The sequence below is a fragment of the Gopherus flavomarginatus genome, chromosome 20 (assembly GCF_025201925.1).
Source record: "Gopherus flavomarginatus isolate rGopFla2 chromosome 20, rGopFla2.mat.asm, whole genome shotgun sequence".
Lineage (NCBI taxonomy): Eukaryota > Metazoa > Chordata > Testudines > Testudinidae > Gopherus > Gopherus flavomarginatus.
In genome coordinates, this window is record NC_066636.1 from 224,974 (window position 1) to 246,016 (window position 21,043).

General features: G+C 57.6%; 1 protein-coding gene across 2 annotated transcripts in view; it reads right to left on the reverse strand.

Moving 5' to 3' along the window:
- NECTIN2 (nectin cell adhesion molecule 2) overlaps positions 1-16,975 on the reverse strand; it is a 43,562-nt gene extending 26,587 nt beyond the window's left edge. For both annotated transcript variants that reach the window (XM_050930839.1, XM_050930840.1), the window contains exon 1: positions 16,830-16,975. In XM_050930839.1, the coding sequence (XP_050786796.1) occupies positions 16,830-16,872 (43 nt within the window). In that variant the 5' untranslated portion in view covers positions 16,873-16,975. The remainder of the gene's footprint in view (positions 1-16,829) is intronic.
- Between the last annotated feature and the right edge of the window lie 4,068 nt (positions 16,976-21,043).

Consider the following 21,043-nt stretch of genomic DNA (forward strand, 5'->3'; position numbering starts at 1 on the left):
TCTTAATGTTTTCTCTGAATACTGTGTTGGTGCCTCAGTGTCCCCTAGGCAGTTCTTAAGTACCTGGCAGAGCAAGGGCCAGTGCACCTAAATGCCTGGCATTCTGTCTCCCAGCAACTGATGGCCTGGGCTCCTCCCCTGCAAAGGTGCCAACTGAAGGTGTTGGAGACAAAGAGATCAGGTGACCTCCTGGCCCGGGAAAGGAGCTGAGCAGAGAGGAGGGGCTGGGGGGGTTGTTAGTCTGGAGCTGGCTGAGGACAGACGTGGGAGTCTGGCTCACTGCCCCCCAGAATGGACCCGGCTGAGGGGTCCGGTTCGCTGTATCTACAAGCTCTGTTTTAGACCCTGTTCCTGTCATCTAATAAACCTCTGTGTTACTGGCTGGCTGAGAGTCAGGTCTGACTGCAAAGTGGGGGTGCAGGACCCTGTGGCTTCCCCAGGACCCCGCTGGGGCAGGCTCGCTGTGGGAAGCGCATGGAGGGGCAGAGGATGCTGAATGCTCCAAGGAGAGACCCAGGAGGTGAAGACGTGTGAGCTTCTTGCCCTGAACAAGTCTGCTCCAAGGGAGAGGAGGCTCCCCAGAGTCCTGCCTGGCTTTGTGGGGAGCAGTTCCAGAGCATCGCCCGGGGACTCTGTGACACAGGGGTCCAATAACTCTAGCTACATGAATGGATAGGGGCCCACTGTTAATTACTTTGCCCTCCTAGACGGCCTCACACAGCAAGTCAGACAAGATATTCACAACAGTCCCTTCTGGCTTGGACGATCTATGAACAACCCAGGCCATGGAACGACACACAGCGACTCATCCTCTGCAGCCGAGCGTTAACACAGGGATGACACTAATGCGCACTGAGGCCCTCAGGTCTGTGGGGCAGGGACTGTCTCATCATGTGTCTCTCCCCCCAAATGCAGCCTCTCGGCACTACTGCAGAGGGTGAGCAGCCCACACAGGCCCGACACAGAAGCCCTTCACATTCCCAGCTCTGTCAGGATGCAGGGAACCAAACACGAGACTTGCAGCGTCCGGTGGGCTGGTAGGAGGCAGTTCCCTGGCCACCAACTCCCTCAACGGGGTGATCTCCGATCGGGATGGGGGCATGGAGTCACCCCGAAGGGCTCTGGGGACCTGAGCGCATTCCCCTGCCTCAACTGTGCTCAGATGGCCTTTAGACTGGTCTGTGCATTTCCCAGCACAATGGGCACTGGGCATGCCCCTCGCAGCCACGACAATACAAAGGACACGCTAATCCTTAATGAATACAGGTTTACTGCCAGCTATCCACAGGGATCGGTCCTGGGTCGGATTCTGTTCAATATTCTTCCTCAATCATTTAGATAATGGCACAGAGAGTACACTTACAAAGTATGTGGACGATACCAAGCTGGGAGGGGTTGCAAGTGCTTTGGAGGACAGGATTAAAATTCAAAATGATCTGGACAAACAAGAGAAAAGGTCTGAAGTAAATAGGATGAAATTCAACAAGGACAAATGCAAAGTTCTCCACTTAGGAAGGAACAATCAGTTGCATACTCAATAAATGGGAAATGACTGCCCAGGAAGGAGTCCTGCGAAAAGGGATCTGGGGGTCAGAGTGGACCACAAGCTAAATATGAGTAAACCATGTAACAGTTGCATAAAAAGCAAACATCATTCTGGGATGTCTTAGCAGGAGTGTTGTAAGCAAGACTCAAGCAGTAATTCTTCCGCTCTACTCCGCACTGATTAGGCCTCAACTGGAGTATCGTGTCCAGTTCTGGGCCCCACATTTCAGGAAAGATCTGGACAAACCGGAGAAAGCCCAGAGAAGAGCAACAAAAATGATTAAAGGTCTAGAAAACATGGTTTTGTTTAGTCTGGAGAAGAGAAGCCTGAGAGGGGACAGGATAACAGTTTTTGAGTACATAAAGGGCTGTTACAAGGAGGAAAGAGAAAAGATATTGTCCATAACCTCTCAGGCTAGGACAAGAAGCAATGGACTCGCAGCAAGGGCGGGTTAGGTTGGACATTAGAAAAAACTTCCTACCTGTCAGGGTGCTTAAGCACTGGAATAAATTGCCTAGGGAGGTTGTGGAATCTCCATTACTGGAGATTTTTAAGAGGTTAGATAAACCCGTCAGGAATGGTCTGGATAATAACACATCCTGCCTTGAGTGCAGGGGACTGGACTAGAGGACCTCAAAGTCCCTTCCAGTCTTACGATTCTATGATTAGCTAAAGCATCGCGCCGGAAGCTCATGTCCAGGTGACCCTCGAAACCTTTCCAGGATACAAGCTGCCAGCCTGAGCCACCTTCTTTACATCCAACAGGTGGGGAAACCATGCGCGGAAGCAACTGTCGTTTTTATAGACTCTGAGGCCAGAGGGGCCATTCCCCGTCCCCAGAGGGGACATGGCAGGCCAGCGAGTTTCACCCAGTGACCCTGCACTGAGCCCAATAACCGCATTCGGTGAAAGCCCCTTCCAGAAAGGGCCCCGTTCTGGGTCCGAGATGGAGCCACGGCCCTCGGGAGTTTGTTCCCCTAGTGACTCCCCCTCAAAGTCAGACTGGTGCCTCCTGTCTCAGCTGGGATTTGTCTGCCTGCAGCTCCCAGCACCAGCTCCTCCGCCTTTCTTCACTAGCTCAGAGGCTTCAGCTCGCAGGATTTCTCCCCGCGACGGCACTCAGAGCCCAGAACCAAGTCAGCTCTCAACCTTCTAATCTGAGAAGCTCAGGACTGGGTCCATCTCTCCCCATCAGACCTTTTTCTCCAGCCACAGATCGTTTCTGGGGCTCTTCTCTGTCCCCTCTTCAGCTTTTCCACATGCGCCCCCAGAACGGGACGCAGGAGTCAAGGATCCCTCTCACCAAGACAGAGGTAAAATCGCCTCCCGACTCTTCCTCTCAGCTCCCCTATTTATACACCTGAGGATTGTGACTTGCCCATGGCCACCCTATGGCCCAAAGTTGGGAAAGAAACCAGGAGTCCTGGCTCCTGACTCTCCCTCCCCTAACCACTAGACCTAGGGCGATCAGATGTCCCAATTTCATAGGGACAGTCTCGATATTCTGGGCTTTGTCTTACATAGGCATCTATTACCACCCCATCCCAATGTTTCACACTTGCTATCTGGTCACCCTAACTAGACCCCACTCCACTCCCAGAGAGAACCCTGCTGAACCCAGTATCTGAACCATGAAGGCCATCCAGTCCTGTGCAATTGACTGGAAAAGAGGCTGCAGCCCCGGGGAATCCAGGGAGCGGATGGGGGAAACGGGGGAGGGAGGTGTCCAAGGCCAATCAATACAGACTAATAAAATATAACCCACAAGATGCAGCAAGTGGCCCCTGGGATGGGGAGATTTTGATTCTTCCTGGTTTTTTTAAATACATGCAAATGATGGGGGAGGGGAGAAGTAGGTCACCCACCAGGAAGCAGCCCTGCATGGCGAGGGTGGAGCAGTGCAGCCAGAGCAGAGGGAAGTGCTGTTTGATGTACTTGCAGCAGGCAGACAAAGCGGTTTCAATGGAGCGGGGCTGATCCATTCACCTAATTGCCTGGTGCCAGACTGCGGACAGGGTGGGGGAGAGAACGAACCTGCTGGAAGGCAGGCCAGAGGTTGTGGGGCAGGTGATAGGCTGGGAGAAGGTGGAGCTGCCCGCAGGTCAGCAAGGGGACACAGGAGCCCTTGAGAGAGTAACAGAAGGGGGAGGGTCCCTGCAATCTCCGCAGGACTGCACCCTCCACCCTGGCAGACCTGTCCCTGCTCCCTGAGTCCCTTCACTGGGAAGCCAGTCACAGCCCTACCACTCCAAGGCCAGCACTGAAGGATCAATGAGACGCAACTCTGCCCTTCAGAGAGGCAGGTGCCCAACGGCAAGGGGGAGCAGGTATCCCCGTTTTACAGACAGGAAACCGAGGGACAAGCAGGAAGGACACTTGTCTAACCTTACAGATAGAACCCAGGAGTCCTGGCTCTCAGCCCTCCCCCCTGCTCTAACCATGAGACACTCCTCCACCCCCGAGCTGGGGTTAGAACCCAGAAGTCCTGGCTCTCAGCCCCCCGTTCTAACCACTAGACATCCCCCCACAAGCTGGGGTTAGAACCCAGGAGTCTTGGCTCTCAGCCCTCCCCCCGCTCTAACCATGACACTCCCCCACCCCCGAGCTGGGGTTAGAACCCAGGAGTCCTGGCTCTCAGCCCCCCACTCAACCACTAGACATCCCCCCCAAGCTGGGGTTAGAACCCAGGAGCCCTGGCGCTCAGCCCTCCCTCCCGCTCTAACCATGAGACACTCCTCCACCCCCAAGCTGGGGTTAGAACCCAGGAGTCCTGGCTCTCAGCCCCCCATTCTAACCACTAGACATCCCCCCACAAGCTGGGGTTAGAACCCGAGTCCTGGCTCAGGACTGTAGCTGCAGAGGACAGAGCAGTCTCTCCCCACATTAGGATGCCATGTCCCTTGCCTTGCCGCTGCAACGAGCCCCCATCTCTGTCCAAGAGTCACTTCCAGGAAGGCAGCATCGCAGCTGAGGTGCGGGGTGGGGGTTGCACGTCCGCCAGGATTACGCTCCCTGTCCCGCAGGGCCCAGGGGGACCATGCAGTTCAGGGAGATCTCAACGAGCAGAGACAGCGCTTCACAGCTCATCTCTTCAGTTCATTACCGAGGAGCCTGCTCCTGCTCCTTCTCCATCCCCCACACCAGGGCCTATAGTCTGCCACTGCCAGACACAGCAAACAGAGCTACAACACAACCCCCACTCTAAACACCAACCTACTGAGAGAACCCAGGAGTCCTGGCTCCCAGCCCCCCGCTCTAACCCACCAGACCCTACTCCCCTCCCAGGGCTGGGATAGAACCCAGGAGCCCAGGCTCCCAGCCCCCACTCCCCACTAATGCAGGCGGTGGGCATGCTGTCCCCTGGCCAGGGTATCTGAGGAATGTTGGTGCATTGGAGACAAAGGCAGGGCAGAGCTAGGATTAGGGCTGGAACAAGGAGGCCGGGGAGTGGCTGCTGAAAGGCAGAGGGTGGGAGGGGGGCAGGGGTGTGCACTGCACAGCGCAGTGCAGGGGGAACTATGGAGTGGGCTCTATCCAGGGACAGACAGTACTGGGATGCTCCCTGCAGCCTCTCCCACTCCCTTCCTTCCGTCAGTGCAAACTAAGTCAATGGGCTTTGCATTGGCTACTTGTCCCAATGCAGCAGGGCCCCAGCGCAAAGGGGCCAGTGCAGGCAACATCTCTACCATGGCCCTGCAACTTCCCACACCATCCCTGGCACCAGTGGTCTTTTTGGTGGCTGGCTTCTAACTATTGGTACAGTCTGGGCCATGACATACCAGCTCTGTCACCAGCCAGCCGCTGCCTCTTCCTGAGCCTCCGATCCCAGGGGTAGCGAGGGGAGGGTGATCCCCTCTGGCTATTCAGACTGAGCTCTTTGGGTAGAGACCACCCCTGGGGCCCCTGCAGCACCCGACACAATGGGGGTGGACAGGTGCTGTCACAATACAAATGACGCCAGGCTCACCGGTTCTGCCCGTAGGCGAGGTGCCAAGCCTGGGTTCTAGTCTAGTACAAGTCACTGAATCTCCCCATCCCTCTGTTTCCCTATCTGTGGATAGGGGCAGTTCCCAACCTCACAGGGGTGCAGGGAGGCCAGTCAAGTCCACAGATCTTTGCAAGCTCCTGGATGCTCCAGACTCAAATTTTTGGCTTGGAAATGAGGCAACTAAGGGGAGATATGACAGAGGCCTATAAAATCATGAGTGGTATAGAGAAAGTAAATAAGGAAGTGTTATTTACTTCTTCTCATAATACAAGAACAAGGGGCCACCAAATGAAATTAATAGGTAGCAGGTTTAAAACAAACACTATTTTTTCACACAACACACTGTCAACCTCTGGAACTCCTTGCCAGAGGGTGTTGTGAAGGCCAATACTATAACGGGGTTCAACATTAAGCTAGATAGATGCACGCAGGATAGGTCCATCAATGGCTATTAGCCAGGATGGGCAGGGATGGTGTCCCTAGCCTGTGTTTGCCAGAAGGTGGGAATGGGCGACAGGGCATGGATCACTGGATGGTTACCTGTTCTGTTCATTCTCTCTGGGGCACCTGCCGTTGGCCACTGTCAGAGGACATGATACTGGGCTTGATAGACCTTTGGTCTGACCCAGTGTGGCCATTCTTATGTCAAATCCCACTCAGTGGACAGGACCTCCAGGATTCACTCCAGCTCAACATGGCGGAAATCTGCTGTGCAGCAGCGACAACATGGACCCTTCTACGGCCCAGCTGCAGCTTCAGCGAGGAGACCACAGCCTGAGCACCCCGCAGACATTGGTCCCGTAACCCCAGGCAGAAGGGGGCAGACGTGCAGAGCTGCTCGATGGGGATTCTGACTCAGTCTGCACTGGGGACAGGGATGTCGACACTCCATTCCTTGCAGCTGGCTCTAGTGCTGCAGTTTTCTCCCATTGAAACATGATTTTTGCAAACCCAGCTTTGCTGAAAATAAGGAGCTGCCCAGTGCGATGTCTGGGTTTGACCAATTCCTCTCCACTTTTGGTGAAAATAGATTAAATATATATATATTTTCAAGAAGCCCCATTCTCTATAACCCTGCCCCAGATCCCAGTCTCTATCCCTCCCAAACATTTAATTTTTCTGTCAAAACCCTGAACATTCTTCAGGGGAAACTTTCATAAGACATTTGGAGGGGGGTTATTTTTTTTAATCTCCCAAGGAAAACAGCTACTTCTGGGACAGGCTCTGGTGTTTGCACCAATGCACAGACACCCCCACTCCCCCAACAGAGGGGGCGGAGGGGTGTGATTCATGGAGCAGGATGAATCTGAGTGCTGTCACAGGAGCCCAGAGGGGCAGTCCAGGGGCTTTTCATGAGCTCCAACTGCCTGAGCATCCAGGGGTTTCCCAGTGTGGCTGGCAGGAGAGGAAGGGGTTAATGCTCCCAGGCTGGGCCCTGAGCCTGCCTTTCTCATGCTAATGCCAGGCCTGTCTGTTTGGCTCAGGCAGGCTGTGCTGGGCTCAGGGGGAGGGGACGGGGAGGGGAGTGGGGCTGCTGGGTTTTCAATGACCAAGACACCTGAGGTTTCCAGGGACCGGACTGGGGCTGGGCAGAGCCCTGGGTTAAAAAGGACAAGCCAGCACGCAGGGCTCAGCATGGCTCGGGTTTGGCCCAGCTGCCCCCATCATGGTGCCAAACCCCTGCCGTGCTGCAACCGGGCCCAGCAGGTCAAAAGCCCAGACCAGCAGTGGGGCCCAGCTCTGTGGGCCACTGGAGCAGCTGCTGCCTAGTGAGTGCAGCAGGTGTGTGGGGACTTACTCTCCGCCCCCCGCCCCCACCTGGCTGTCCTCCTTTTCCAGCTGTCCCCTCCACACAAGGGCTGTGTTTCCCTCCCCAGGGGGACAGAGGCCTTCATGGGACACCAAACTCCAAAAGAGAGCGCAGCAAAAGAAGTGTGGGAACCTGTGGGCTAGAGCGCACTGGGCCCCCCTGGAGCAGGCAGACCTGCACTTCCTAAGCACAGGGTGACCCCTGGCACACCCGGTGCCCAATACAAACAGAACACACCCTACATTCCTACACACCCTCCTCCCCACAACCTGTATCCGTACAGCACAGCTGTACACACAGTGACTGCAAGTCACTGGCAGGACCTGTGCCCGCAGTGTTCCCTACACACACTGCACGCACCCTGCCTTCCTCTCAGCAGAATATTTGACATCTACAGCACCTGGGTGTACTGCAAAAGCCCCCTACCCTCCTGCAGAAGTGCCCTGTGCAGGGGGAGTTCCCAGTGTCCCTAGACAGCACCCGTACTGGCCCCCAACCCAGCAGCCTGCCACCAGAACAGGGAGACTTGCAGCCAGCTGGCAGAGGGTCAGTCCAGGGTAGGGTGTGCCCGGCTCTCACTGAGCAGGGGGATGGGGGCCTGTGATGCAGTAGGGACTGTCTGTGTGGGGAGTGGGAGAGCAGGGGAGGACTTTAGGAGATGGACGATGCCAGAGCCTGTAACCTGAGCTAGGTAAGGGAGGGGAAAGGTCAACACCTTTGCCCGGGAAGGGGACAAAGGAAGGGAGTGGCAGGAGGGAAGCAGTTGGAGTTTGGGCTTGGGGCTGGATGGGCTGAATTCAGGGTATCCTAGCTGGGATCCAAGCACCCTGAAAGCCCAGAAGGACTCGGTGGAGGGGTCCTGACTGTGCCTGCAAGCTCTGCTGTAACCTGTGTTCCTGTTGTCCAATAAACCTTCTGTTTTACTGACTGGCTGAGAGTCACTGTGGGTCCCAGGAAGAGGGGTGCAGGGCCGGACTCCCCCACACTCCGTGACAACTGGTGGCAGCGGTGGGATATACTGCACCCCGTGGACGGCGCTTCCTGCAGTAAGTGACTGGGGAGCAGTAAAACGAAGGGGTGGTTAACCCCTGGGAGTGTGTGCCCAGTGAGAAGGACTTTGCAGTAACAGGGTCCCCCGGGGGATTGCAGCGAGCGGTCCCAGGGGCGGAGGAGTCTGCAGCTCGACCCTGGCAGAGAGGTGGTGACCTCAAGAAGGGCTGGTGCACTAGGGGTCCCCTGGAAACCGTGGGGAGCGGCGAGCACCCCGGCCTGTGAGTGGCCAGCAGGAAGATGTATGCCAAGCGGCGCAAGTGTGACCTGGTGGAGCTGTGCAAGCAGAGGGGGCTGCACCCAGGGAGACGCACCAAGGACCAGCTGATTGCCCAGCTGGAGGAGGGAGACCGCATGAATGAACGGAGCCCTGTCGCTGAGGGAAGCAGCCGAGCAGATGCAGCGCAGGCACCAGTGTCTGTCCCCGCTGGGAGTGGTCAGCCGGCGGACGAGGGCTTCCCGAGACCCCCCCTTCCTAGGCGTAGAGGAAGGGCGGGGAGGAGCCCAGTGTATACCGAGGGCACCGTGACACCCCCGGCCAGCAGGGGATCTGCCTGGCGAAGCCCACCCCCCAGCAGGGGATCCTCCCGGCAACGCTCGGCATCCGTGGAGCGGATGCGGCTGGAATATGAAAGGGAGCTGAGACGGGAGGAGCTCGAGTTAAAGAGGCGAGAGCTGGAGGAGAAGGCGAAACAGCGTGAACATGAGGAGAACCAGCGCCAGCGTGAGCAGGAGGAGAAGGAGAACCAGCGTAAACATGAGCGGGAGGAGAAGGAGAAACAGCGTAAACATGAGCTGGACCTGGCCCAGCTGAGGAGCAGTGAGGCCCCAGCTGCGGTGAGTGAGGGGGGACCCAAGCCTACAAAGAGCTTTGATAAGCACTTGCTGCCCCGGCGTAAGGAGGGGGAGGACATAGATACCTTCCTGAGGGCCTTTGAGAATGCCTGCGAGCTGCCCAGGGTTGACCCTGCAGACAGGATCGCAGTTCTCACTCCCTTACTGGACTCCACAGCCGTGGAGGTGTACAGCCGACTGAAAGGGGCGGAGGCAGGGGACTACGAACTGTTCAAACAGGCCCTGCTCCGCGAGTTTGGGCTGACTCCTGAGATGTACCGGAAAAAGTTCCGGAGCCAGCGTAAAACCCGTGAGGTTACATACCTACAACTGGTCAACCGGGCGCAGGGGTATGCCCGCAAGTGGACAGCTGGGGCCCAAACTAAAGAGGACCTGCTTGACCTATTCATACTGGAGCACCTGTACGAGCAGTGCCCGTCCGACCTGAGGCTGTGGTTGATGGACCAGAAGCCGGAGAACCCGCAGCATGCAGGCCAGCTGGCCGACCAATTTGTGGACAGTCGGGCAGGGGATGGCAGGGAGGAGTCTCGAAGGAGCAGGCCTGCCTCAACGCAGAGAGAGAGTCAACATGGGACCTCCCAAAGGGGGCCTATGGAGAACCCCCCCAAAAGGGGAACATCCAGCAGCAGGTCCCTCCGACCCACTCAAGGGGACCCACGAGATATGGGCTGCTATCGCTGTGGCCAACAAGGTCACATACGGGCCCAGTGCCCCAAGCTCAGGGACAGACCAAGCAGACCCAACCCGCAGAGGGTGGACTGGGTAAAAACCCAATCGGAGGAGGGGCTACATTCCCAGGAAAGGGGGGTTGGCAACATACCACCTATGGATGCTCCCGGTTCCGGGTTTTTGGTTTACCGGGTGGGCGCGGGGCTGCCCCTCCGGAAAGAGTGCATTGTTTCCCTGGAAGTGGATGGGAGGAAGGTCACTGGGTACTGGGACACGGGCGCAGAGGTGACGCTGGCCCGGCCCGAGGTGGTGGCCTCAGATCGGATGGTGCCCGACACCTACCTGACCCTGATGGGCGTGGGCGGGACCCCATTCAAGGTACCCGTGGCAAGGGTACACCTGAAATGGGGGGCCAAGGAGGGCCCCAAGGATGTGGGGGTACACCAATATTTGCCCACTGACGTGTTAATGGGAGGGGACCTTGAGGACTGGCCTACTAACACCCAGAGTGCCCTGGTCGTGACTCGTAGTCAGAGTCGGCAAATGGCACTGCACCCCGAAAACGGGGAAGGTACTCGACCTGAGGTGCAGGACCCTAACTCAGGGAGCGGGGAACGCCCAGGGGCACGGTGCAGAGAGGCTGCGGCCTCAGACCCAGCCAGCAAGGGAGAGCCGGTCCCCATTCCTGTCCCAGCTGCTGAGTTCCAGGCCGAGTTGCAGAAAGATCCCTCCTTGCGGAAGCACCGGGACCGGGCTGACCTTAGTGCGGTACAGACCATGAGGAGAGGTTGCAAGGAGAGGTTCCTGTGGGAGAAGGGGTTCCTGTACCGAGAATGGGCTCCCCCAGGGGAAGTAGAGTCATGGGGGATCAAGAGGCAGTTGGTGGTTCCCCAGAAGTTCCGTCACAAGCTGTTGTACCTGGCCCATGACATCCCTCTCGCAGGGCACCAGGGAATCTGGCGCACCAGGCAGAGGCTGCTACAGAACTTTTACTGGCCTGGGGTCTTTACCCATGTCCGACAGTACTGCCAATCCTGTGATCCCTGCCAGAGGGTGGGGAAGGCCCGGGACAAGGGGAAAGCAGCTTTGAGGCCTTTACCCATCATAGAAGAACCTTTCCAGAAGGTGGCCATGGACATAGTGGGACCTCTCAGCAAGACGACCCGGTCAGGGAAGAAATACATCCTGGTGGTGGTGGATTTTGCCACTCGCTACCCCGAGGCGGTGGCCTTGTCCTCTATCGAAGCAGACACAGTGGCAGATGCGCTGCTGACAATTTTCAGCCGGGTGGGGTTCCCCAAGGAGGTCTTAACGGACCAGGGGTCCAACTTCATGTCGGCCCTGCTCCGGTCCTTATGGCAGAAATGTGGGGTCCAGCACAACTGGGCCTCAGCGTATCACCCCCAGTCCAACGGGCTGGTAGAAAGGTTCAACGGGACGCTGAAGATGATGCTAAAAACATTTATGAACCAGCATCCGCAAGATTGGGACAAGTACTTACCTCACCTGCTGTTTGCGTACAGGGAGGTACCCCAGGAATCTACTGGGTTTTCACCTTTCGAACTGTTGTATGGAAGGCGGGTGAGGGGGCCCCTAGACCTGATGAGGGACGAATGGGAGGGGAAGGCCTCTCCCGAGGGAGAGTCAGTGGTGGAGTATGTCCTGACCTTCCGGGAAAGACTGGCCGAGCTCATGGGCCTGGCCAGGGAGAAACTGGCCCGAGCCCAGAGGAGGCAGAAGGTCTGGTATGACCGCACAGCCCGAGCCCGTGCCTTCGCCACCGGGGATCAGGTGATGGTTCTTATCCCCGTGAGGAGAAACAAACTCCAGGCCGCCTGGGAAGGGCCCTTCAAGGTTATCAAGCAACTGAATGAGGTAAACTATGTGGTGGAGCTGTCAAACCGGGCACATCACCGTCGGGTGTACCACGTGAACATGATGAAACCATACTATGACAGGGGGAATGTGGTGTTGGCCGTGTGTGGACATTGGGAGGGGCAGGGAGATGACCCCTTAGTGGATCTATTCCCTGGGACAAAAACTGGTTCCCCCCTGGAGGCGATTCCCCTCTCTGATCAGCTGACCCCGGGCCAGCACGCTGAGATCAGAGGGGTGCTGCATCTGTACAGACAGCTGTTTTCCAACCAGCCTGGACGCACTAATTTGACTGTCCACCGGGTGGAGACCGGGTCACACCCCCCTATAAGATGCTCCCCTTTTCGGGTCACTGGTAAAACTGCCCAGGATCTTGAAAGAGAGGTCAGGGACATGCTGGCTTTGGGGGTGATCCAGCCGTCTTCCAGCCCTTGGGCCTCGCCAGTAGTGCTGGTTCCCAAGAAGGATGGGTCAATCCGGTTCTGTGTGGACTATCGAAAGCTCAATGCCATCACCGTATCTGATGCCTACCCTATGCCCAGGCCTGATGAGCTCCTAGACAAGCTGGGAGGTGCACGGTACCTCACCACTATGGATCTTACCAAAGGCTACTGGCAAGTGCCGCTGGACGCAGATGCCAGGCTGAAATCGGCCTTTATCACCCCTCTGGGGCTCTATGAGTTTTTGACCCTGCCCTTCGGCCTCAAGGGAGCGCCGGCCACCTTCCAGCGCCTGGTGGATCAGCTACTGAGGGGGATGGAGAGTTTTGCCGTGGCGTATATTGACGACATCTGCGTCTTCAGCCAGACCTGGGAGGACCACGTGTCCCAGGTTAAACAAGTCCTGGACCGACTCCGAAAGGCTGGGTTAACAGTAAAGGCTGAGAAGTGCAAGGTGGGGATGGCTGAAGTATCTTACCTGGGCCATCGGGTGGGGAGCGGCTGCCTGAAGCCAGAACCAGCCAAGGTGGAGGTGATCAGAGACTGGCCTGCTCCCCAAACCAAAAAGCAGGTCCAGGCCTTTATTGGGATAGCGGGGTACTATCGAAGGTTCGTGCCCCACTTCAGTGCCATAGCCGGCCCCATCACTGAACTGTGCAAAAAGGGGAAGCCAGACAAGGTGATCTGGACTGAGCAGTGCCAGGAGGCTTTCCGGGCGCTGAAGGAGGCTCTGGTTAGCGACCCAGTTCTGGCAAACCCAGATTTTGACAAACCCTTTATGGTGTTCACCGATGCCTCAGACACGGGACTGGGGGCGGTGTTAATGCAGGAGGATGAAAAGGGGGAGAGACACCCCATCGTGTACCTGAGTAAGAAGCTGATACCCCGGGAACAAAGCTACGCGGCCATCGAGAAGGAATGCCTGGCCATGGTGTGGGCCCTTAAGAAGCTAGAGCCATATCTCTTTGGGCGACACTTCACCGTGTACACCGACCACTCTCCCCTGACCTGGCTGCACCAGATGAAAGGAGCCAACGCCAAGCTCCTGAGGTGGAGCCTGCTCCTGCAGGACTATGACATGGACGTGGTCCATGTGAAGGGAAGTGCCAACCTGACAGCGGATGCGTTGTCCCGGAGAGGGGACCCTGAACTTCCCCAGGTCACTGGGCAGAGTGACCCCGCTCAGTTCAGTCTCGAAGGGGGGAGAGATGTGATGCAGTAGGGACTGTCTGTGTGGGGAGTGGGAGAGCAGGGGAGGACTTTAGGAGATGGACGATGCCAGAGCCTGTAACCTGAGCTAGGTAAGGGAGGGGAAAGGTCAACACCTTTGCCCGGGAAGGGGACAAAGGAAGGGAGTGGCAGGAGGGAAGCAGTTGGAGTTTGGGCTTGGGGCTGGATGGGCTGAATTCAGGGTATCCTAGCTGGGATCCAAGCACCCTGAAAGCCCAGAAGGACTCGGTGGAGGGGTCCTGACTGTGCCTGCAAGCTCTGCTGTAACCTGTGTTCCTGTTGTCCAATAAACCTTCTGTTTTACTGACTGGCTGAGAGTCACTGTGGGTCCCAGGAAGAGGGGTGCAGGGCCGGACTCCCCCACACTCCGTGACAGGGCCTCTCTCTGCTAGACCTGCCTCAGGCCAACAATCACACTGGACTGACGCTGAGCACATGCAGTCGCTGCAGACAGGAGCCGTGAGTGTGCAGGGTCCTTCCCCTGTATACACAGGGGCAGGCAGTGCGATGGGTACATCACACAATTCAGCCTCCAAGTCTGTTAAATTTGGCTTCCCTTCCCTCCCTTTCAGCGACTGACATCATTTCCAGCAGCAGTGAGGGACACACAGACGCCAGGACCCACAGCACTGCATGTCTCCCACAAGAATAGCTGGGGTGCTCGGAGGGGCCAAGCAGGGTCAGACCAATGCGCAGGTGCTGGAACTGGGGGTGCTGGAAAACAGTCAGGATTTTTCATTCCACAATGCTAGGATGGGCAGCCATGGTGTCCCTAGTCTCAGTTTGCTGGAAGCTGGGAATGGGCAACAGGGGATGGATCACTTGCTGATTCCCTGTTCTGTTCATTCCCTCTGGGGCACCTGGCACTGGCTGCTGTCAGAAGATAGGACACTGGGCTAGATGGACTTTTGGTCTGACCCAATACAGCGGTTCTTATGTTCCAAAGCATTTTCCAACCAAGCTAAGATTCCAGTTTCCTGGGGTCTATGGTTTGCGGGGGCGGGGGGGTGTTGTTTTGCTGTTTTCCCTCCAGGTCAACCCAGAAAAATCCCCAAAAAATGCAAATTTTCAATCCATTTTGTCAAAAACCCACAAAGAAAACGAAATGTCCCCAGGAGTTCCCGTTTCCCTTGGAAAGCCGGGGGGCTGTTTAGACTAAGAAAAAAAAGACTTCAGAGGCAAGATTTGTTTCTAGCTAAAATGGCAGAGCAGTCCTATAGGAAACAAGGACAGGGCTGCACTATGCCATTATATGGCCTCCTTTGCTGTCCTAGTCAAGTTTATCCCCCACACCCCATGAGCTGGGGAAAAGAGCACATCCCCATATTACAGGTGGGGAACCGAGACGTGGGCGTGGGGTGCGTCTACACAGCAATTGGGCATGACTGCAGCACACGCAGGCAGAGCTTTCACTGAGCGACCGGCAGCGTGGGCTGGACCAGGACAGTGACCCATTCACATCCCTGAGTGGCAGGGCTAGGCTGGCCCATACCTGGTCTCCACTAGAAGCCAGTGGTACAATAGAGCCCAAGGCCAGAAAGGCCCTTGGGATCATCTGGTCTGACCTCCTGGCCGACATAGGCCAGAGACCTGCCCCACAATAACTCCAATTGAAGTACAGCCATTGTTTAAGCAGCAAAGAATCCTGTGGCACCTTATAGACTAACAACATGCAACATGCATCTGACGAAGTGGGTATTCACCCAAGAAAGCTCATGCTCCAAAACGTCTGTTAGTCTATAAGGTGCCACAGGATTCTTTGCTACTTTTACAGACCCAGACTAACACGGCTACCCCTCTGATACTTGACAGCCATTGTTTAAACCCATCTAGATTTTAAAAGTGCCACCTTGATTTAAAAATCCAGCACACTCCTTGGTGAATTGCTCCAGGGTAAGGCCTAGCAGGCACACAGACCAGGATAAAGGTGCCACCCACACAGCTCATTCTGCTTCTCAGAACAGGAAGTGGTGATACCACACATAACAGAATTCCCAGGTCCTGTTTACACAGCTGCAGGCTCCGGGGGGACCGGTTCTGGGGTCCTAGACAGCTGGACTGCAGGGGCCCATTGCCCAGCAGAACAGGGACCGGGCTCTACCCAGAATGTGGGGCCCACCCAGTGAAGGACGGGGCCAAGGAATTGCCAGTCCTGGTTGCCATGTTAGCTAGACCAGTTTGGCCACAGAGGCAAAACCTACTAGTATGGACAAGGCCTATGTCACAGGGGCAGAACAACCGACCCCAGGTATCCCAGCTGGAGCATGGGGGAGGGATCGGTGTCAGGTTTAGGGGCCCTGCTAACCCAGTGTTTACACGGAGATGAAAGAAGAGTGAGCTTAGCGGAGTCACTCCCTGTTGGCCAGTTTCGGTTTCAGAGGCTTTCCTTCCAGTAGTTCACTTTTCCCTAGATCCACAGTTTCTGTGATACCGTTTTTCTCTTGCACCAACGCCCCGGGCTGGCCTGGGACCCGGTGATTTCTCACAGCTGTTCCCGCAGGACCCACCCCCCCAGAGCCAAGGCGGAGCCGGCCCCTGCGCCAGCAGCCGCAGTGCTGCCCCTATGGCTGTGAGCAAAGCGCTTTTCACGGGGGGACGCGATATCCCAGCAACCACCCAACAGCCAGGTCTGGAACAGACACAAGCCACCCTCACCCCATCAGCTACAGACCCCGGGACAATGGGGGGACCAGGACCCCACCCCCATGCTTCGGGGGGGGAGCTGCCGGGGTAAACGAGGTTTCCCCGTTTCGGGCTGAAATTCCCCACATTCCTTAGGGCGGAAGGGGAATAATAGGCACTGACACCCCCACACACACACTCAGTTGATCAGAGTCCGAAGGCTACGCCCCCGGCACCCAGCCAGAGAAACAGGTTCCCTGAACCTCGCCATCTTGGGAACTGAGAAAGTTTATCGGGGGGTAGGTGGAGCTGGAGAGGGCAGAGGCCAAGGGCCGGAGTTCGGGGGTTGGGGCAGGACCGAGGGACAGGGGTGAGACGGCAGAATTCGGAGGGGGGGGGCATAAAGCCTGGAGATGGAGATGCAGGGAAGGGACTGGGGCGCCTCGGGGCGAGTAGAGGGGGGACGCAGGAGGGACCGGGAGATCTGGGGGTGCAGGGGAGATCGGGGGATCTGGGGGCGCAGGAGGGATGGGGGCCGAGGGATGAGAGACGCAGGAGGGATCTGGGGACGCCGGAGAGATCGGGGGATCTGGGGGTGCAGGAGGGATGGGGGCCGAGGGATGGGAGACACAGGAAGGATCTGGGGACGCCGGAGAGCTCGGGGGATCTGGGGGTGCAGGAGGAATGGGAGACACAGGAGGGACCAAGGAGAACGCCCCCCCCCCCCCCGCAGCCAACCCTTACCGCTCAGCAGGCTCCAGAAGACGAGGCTGCGGGGCGCGCCCATGGGACGCAGGGGGGCCCCGCTGGGCTCGAGCTCGGCTCGGTGTCCTGCCGGCGCCGCTGTGTCCGTCCGGTGTCGCTCTCCTCTGCGCCCTCCTGCCACTGCCCAGCCCAGTCATGAACCCGGCCCGGCCCCAGCGCTAGCTCCGCCCCGCCCCGCCCCCACCCAGCCTGGGGAGTCGGGGGGCTCCGGCCCGCGCCCCCAGGCCTTAGGAACCGGGGCGCAGTCCCCCTCCCCCCAGCCTGGCACCCAGCAGCACGGACCCTCCCCCTGTCTTCCCCCAGCCTTCACGTGGGGATCCCCAGGCGGGGGACACCCCGGGGGTCAGGCACCTCCCTGCCCCTAAACCCTCCTCCACGGTCAGACCTGGACCCAAGGCCCCCGCAGCGGAATCGCGGCTCAGGGGCCGGTGCCAGACGCGCCTGCCGGACCAGGGCACAGCGGGGGGTCCGCACTCCAGACCCCCGGCAGGGGCAGAGAACACTCCCCCGCCCGTCTCGGATGCAGCCGGGCCCTGCCCGCACCCCTCTCGGGTCCCCCCCCGAGTCCGCTGGCGTCAGGCAGGCCCAGGAGCCCCCTGCCGGCCAGGATAAGTATCAGCCGGGACTAGCGTTTACTGATGGGGGGGCTGGGTCCCCAAGGGTTGGGCTGAGCAGGAAGGGGCTCTGTCAGGCTAAGGGAGAGAACCCAGGAGTCCTGGCTCCCGGGCATGCCCCCCTCAACCCTCCAGACCCCACTCCCCTCCCAGAGTCAGGGATAGAACGTAGGAGTCTGGGCTCCAGGACATACCTTTCCCCTCCCAGAGCCAGGGATAGAACCCAGGAGTCCTGGAACCCCGGGAATGGTGCCCACCCTAGCTAAGACTGGAGGAGCATGGCCTCTCCTTGCACAACTCACTGAATGCAGGTTGGTTACCTTCCTTGGAAGACCTACACCCCAATATCCCAGACCCCCATCTGCCCCTTGATCAGGTGCCTGCTGAGCCAGCAGCCCTCTCAGGGTGACTTGCCCACTCCCCCATTCCTGCTAGGCAGTTAGGGAACAGGGGGGTGATAGAGAAAAGACCCATGTTCCTTCCCCACAGCCCTGCCCCAGGGCCAGATCAGTCAATGCTGTCTGGGGGGAAAGCCCCACCTGGGCTGGATACAAGGCAGGGCCAGGCTGCCCTGATGGTTCAGGCTCCAGGCTGGCCCCCGGAATCCTGGGTTCAATTCCCAGCTCCGCTGGTGACTCCCTGGGTGCTCTCACGCCAGTCCCTGCTGCTGTCCAGGCCTCTGCTCCCAGATGGAGCGTGATCCTGCCTTTGGCTTTGAGACTGTGAGCTGGTCAAGGCAGGGGCCATCCCATGGTGTCTCTGCAGCGCCCGGGGCAACGGGGGGCTGGTCTGTGCAGCACCGAGCACCATGGGGACCCCCATCTCAGGGGTTCTGTGCAGCCCCCAGCACAAAGGGGCACCCAAACTCCAGGGGGTCTCTGCAAGGATCAACGCGACACAAATGCCCATCTCAGCCAGGGAGTGGCAGCGCTGAGCCAGAGCACGCCCCCTTGTGGCACAAGGGGACCCTGCAGGGCCCCTGCAGTCAGTTCCTCATAGCCAGAAGCACTTAGGACAACGTCCCCCTTTCTGGGGGCTGATTTGTTCTGTCAGTTCAGCCCAGCCCAGCCCAGCACAGCCTCTCAGTCCCAGGCCAACCCTCTTGGGCTGCTGCTTTGCCCTGGTTCCCAGCTCCCGGGTCCCTCTGCACCAGGGAGCTCAGCCAGCCCCCAACCTCGCTGGAGAGATTTTCCTACTGGCCTCCTGCCTGGACTCACACCCCTATCCTGTGGTTCAGGGTCCACAGCCCTCCTCCATGGGGCTGGGCATGATGCAGACAGGGACCCTCCCCAGATATCTGCCTGCACTCAGCCCCGGGCTGGCTCCTAATGATATCTGGCACCATTCCTCACCTGGGTAGCTGCTCCCTTGAACACCTGTTGCTTAAAGGGATGGCTGACCCCAGGGATCCTGCCTCCTTAAAGGGGGCAGACCACCCTGTTAGCGAGTGTCTGTGCAGCCCCTATCACAACAGGGGTCCCCCAATCTCAGTGGGGGGTCTGTGTAGAGCCCAATATGATGGGCCCCCCATCTCATCTGTGGTCTGAGCAGCACCCAGCCTACCCCCACCAAGTTCAGGGCCCCCATCATACTGGGCACTGCACAGAGATGGTGAGATGGTCGCTGCCCCACAGAGCTCAAAGGCAAGAATGTTTTCCCCCATGTTACTGTTGGGACCTGAGGCTGGGGGAGAGGCAGGGACTGGCCTATACCAGGAGTCCTTGGCAGAGCTGGGAATTGAACCCAGGAGTCCTGAGTCCCTGCCCCATGTCCTAACCTCAGTTAAAGGAGCAGAGTTAGGGTTGGGGTCACTGCAAGGCCCCTTGGGAGCCTAGCACCAGGGATGGGCAGGGTCAGAGACAAACATGCCAGGTTCCCACCTCAGCTACATTCCTGCCTTAATGGGCAGGGTAACAGGATGATCACACTCAGTGGATTATAAGCTTTGTAATGATGACTTACAAGAGACCTTTTGCATGAAGCGTATTCCAGTTACACTATATTCACTCATTAGTATATTTTTATAAAACCATATGGGCTGCAACGTCCCACCCACCTCCTGAATTTACTGCCAGAGCCTTGGACACTGCCCATGGTGGAGGCAGGATACCTGAAATTCCTCTCTGGGTTCCCCTCTGGGGCAGACACCCCAAAAGGGAAAGAGACCCTGATCCAGCTGTGGGCTCACAGCTACCAGCTATGAGAGACCTTTCACTGACCAGCAAAATCTCCCCTGCCCCTTTCACTCAGGTTGGGTTTGCTTCCAGCTAGAGTCCTTGGGGTCTGTTCCCACCACAGCAGTCACCAGGACCCCAACTTCCAGCTCCAGGATACACGTCTCTGTGCCCCTTTTCCATGCCATTACAGCCAGTTCCTGCTTCGAGTCTTAACTGCTTTGTCTCAGGTTCATAGAGTTTGCTGGTGGGCCCGTCACTGGATGAGCTGAGATACCACAGAGCGTGTGTCTGCTTCCAGAGTGCTGCAGGTGGAGCTCCTGTCCTGGGCCAGAGCCCAGCTGGTGTAAATCGGCCTTAGCTCCATTGGAGTCAGTGGGCCCAGAGCCCAGCTGGGGGTCAGTCACTAAACGACCATCCAGCCCAAGGGGCTGTCACCAGTTTACACCAGCTGAGGACCTGGGTCCTTCTGACACTGAAATTTAACTTTTTATATATGGGGTAGGGGTGGGAGAAGAGTGGGCTGGGGGGACACAGGGTCTGTGGGAGGGATTGTGGAGGGGGACATGGTCATAGGCGGCAGGTTATATATATTTGGGGTGCCCGAGCACCAGGAATATTCAGGGCCGGGTGCCCTGCTCCAGCAATATTTGGACCTGGGTCTCTCCCCCGGCCCTGCCTGGATCGGGCCCCGGGCCCGGGCCCCTGCGGGTCTCCCCCCCCCCGCGCTGCTGCGTCTCTGCCTGGAACGGATCCCGGCCTCCGCCGCCACGCCCCCCCCCGTCCGACCCCCACCCGCCGGAGTCCCTGCCTGCTCCTGCTCCTGCTCCCAGAGTGGAACGGCTCCCGGCAGAACTGCTGTCTGCTGTCCCTGGGTCCTAGCGCCTGCCATCTGTTAATGGCAGGGCAGGCTCCCCTTACCCTGCCCTTTGGCCCTAGCCCTAAGCCTCTCCAATGCCCCAAACCCCTCATTCCCAGCCAGAGCCCTCATCCCCCTGCACCCTAATCCTCTGCCCCAACTCTGAGCCCCCCCCCCACAGCATGAACCCCTCATCCCCTGTTTTGGGGTCTTTTTCTTATATAGGCTCCTATTACCCCCCACCCCCATCCCAATTTTTTCACATTTGCTGTCTGGTTGTAGATAAATCTCTGCATTAAGCATCTTCACAGAACTGTGTATCATTGTCATATGACTTTGTATTGTGCCTCTTCATAGAACCTTGCATTAAGTCTTTCCGTAGGTAACCTCTATTTTCAAACAACTTTGTATCAAGTCCTTTGATATAGGAACTTTGTATCAAATCCTTATATAGACACTTTGTATCGAGCCTTAGTATAATATTATAGCCCCTAAGGATAGTTAAGGTAGAAGGAAAATGTCTTTTTGCTCGGAGTAGAATAAGAT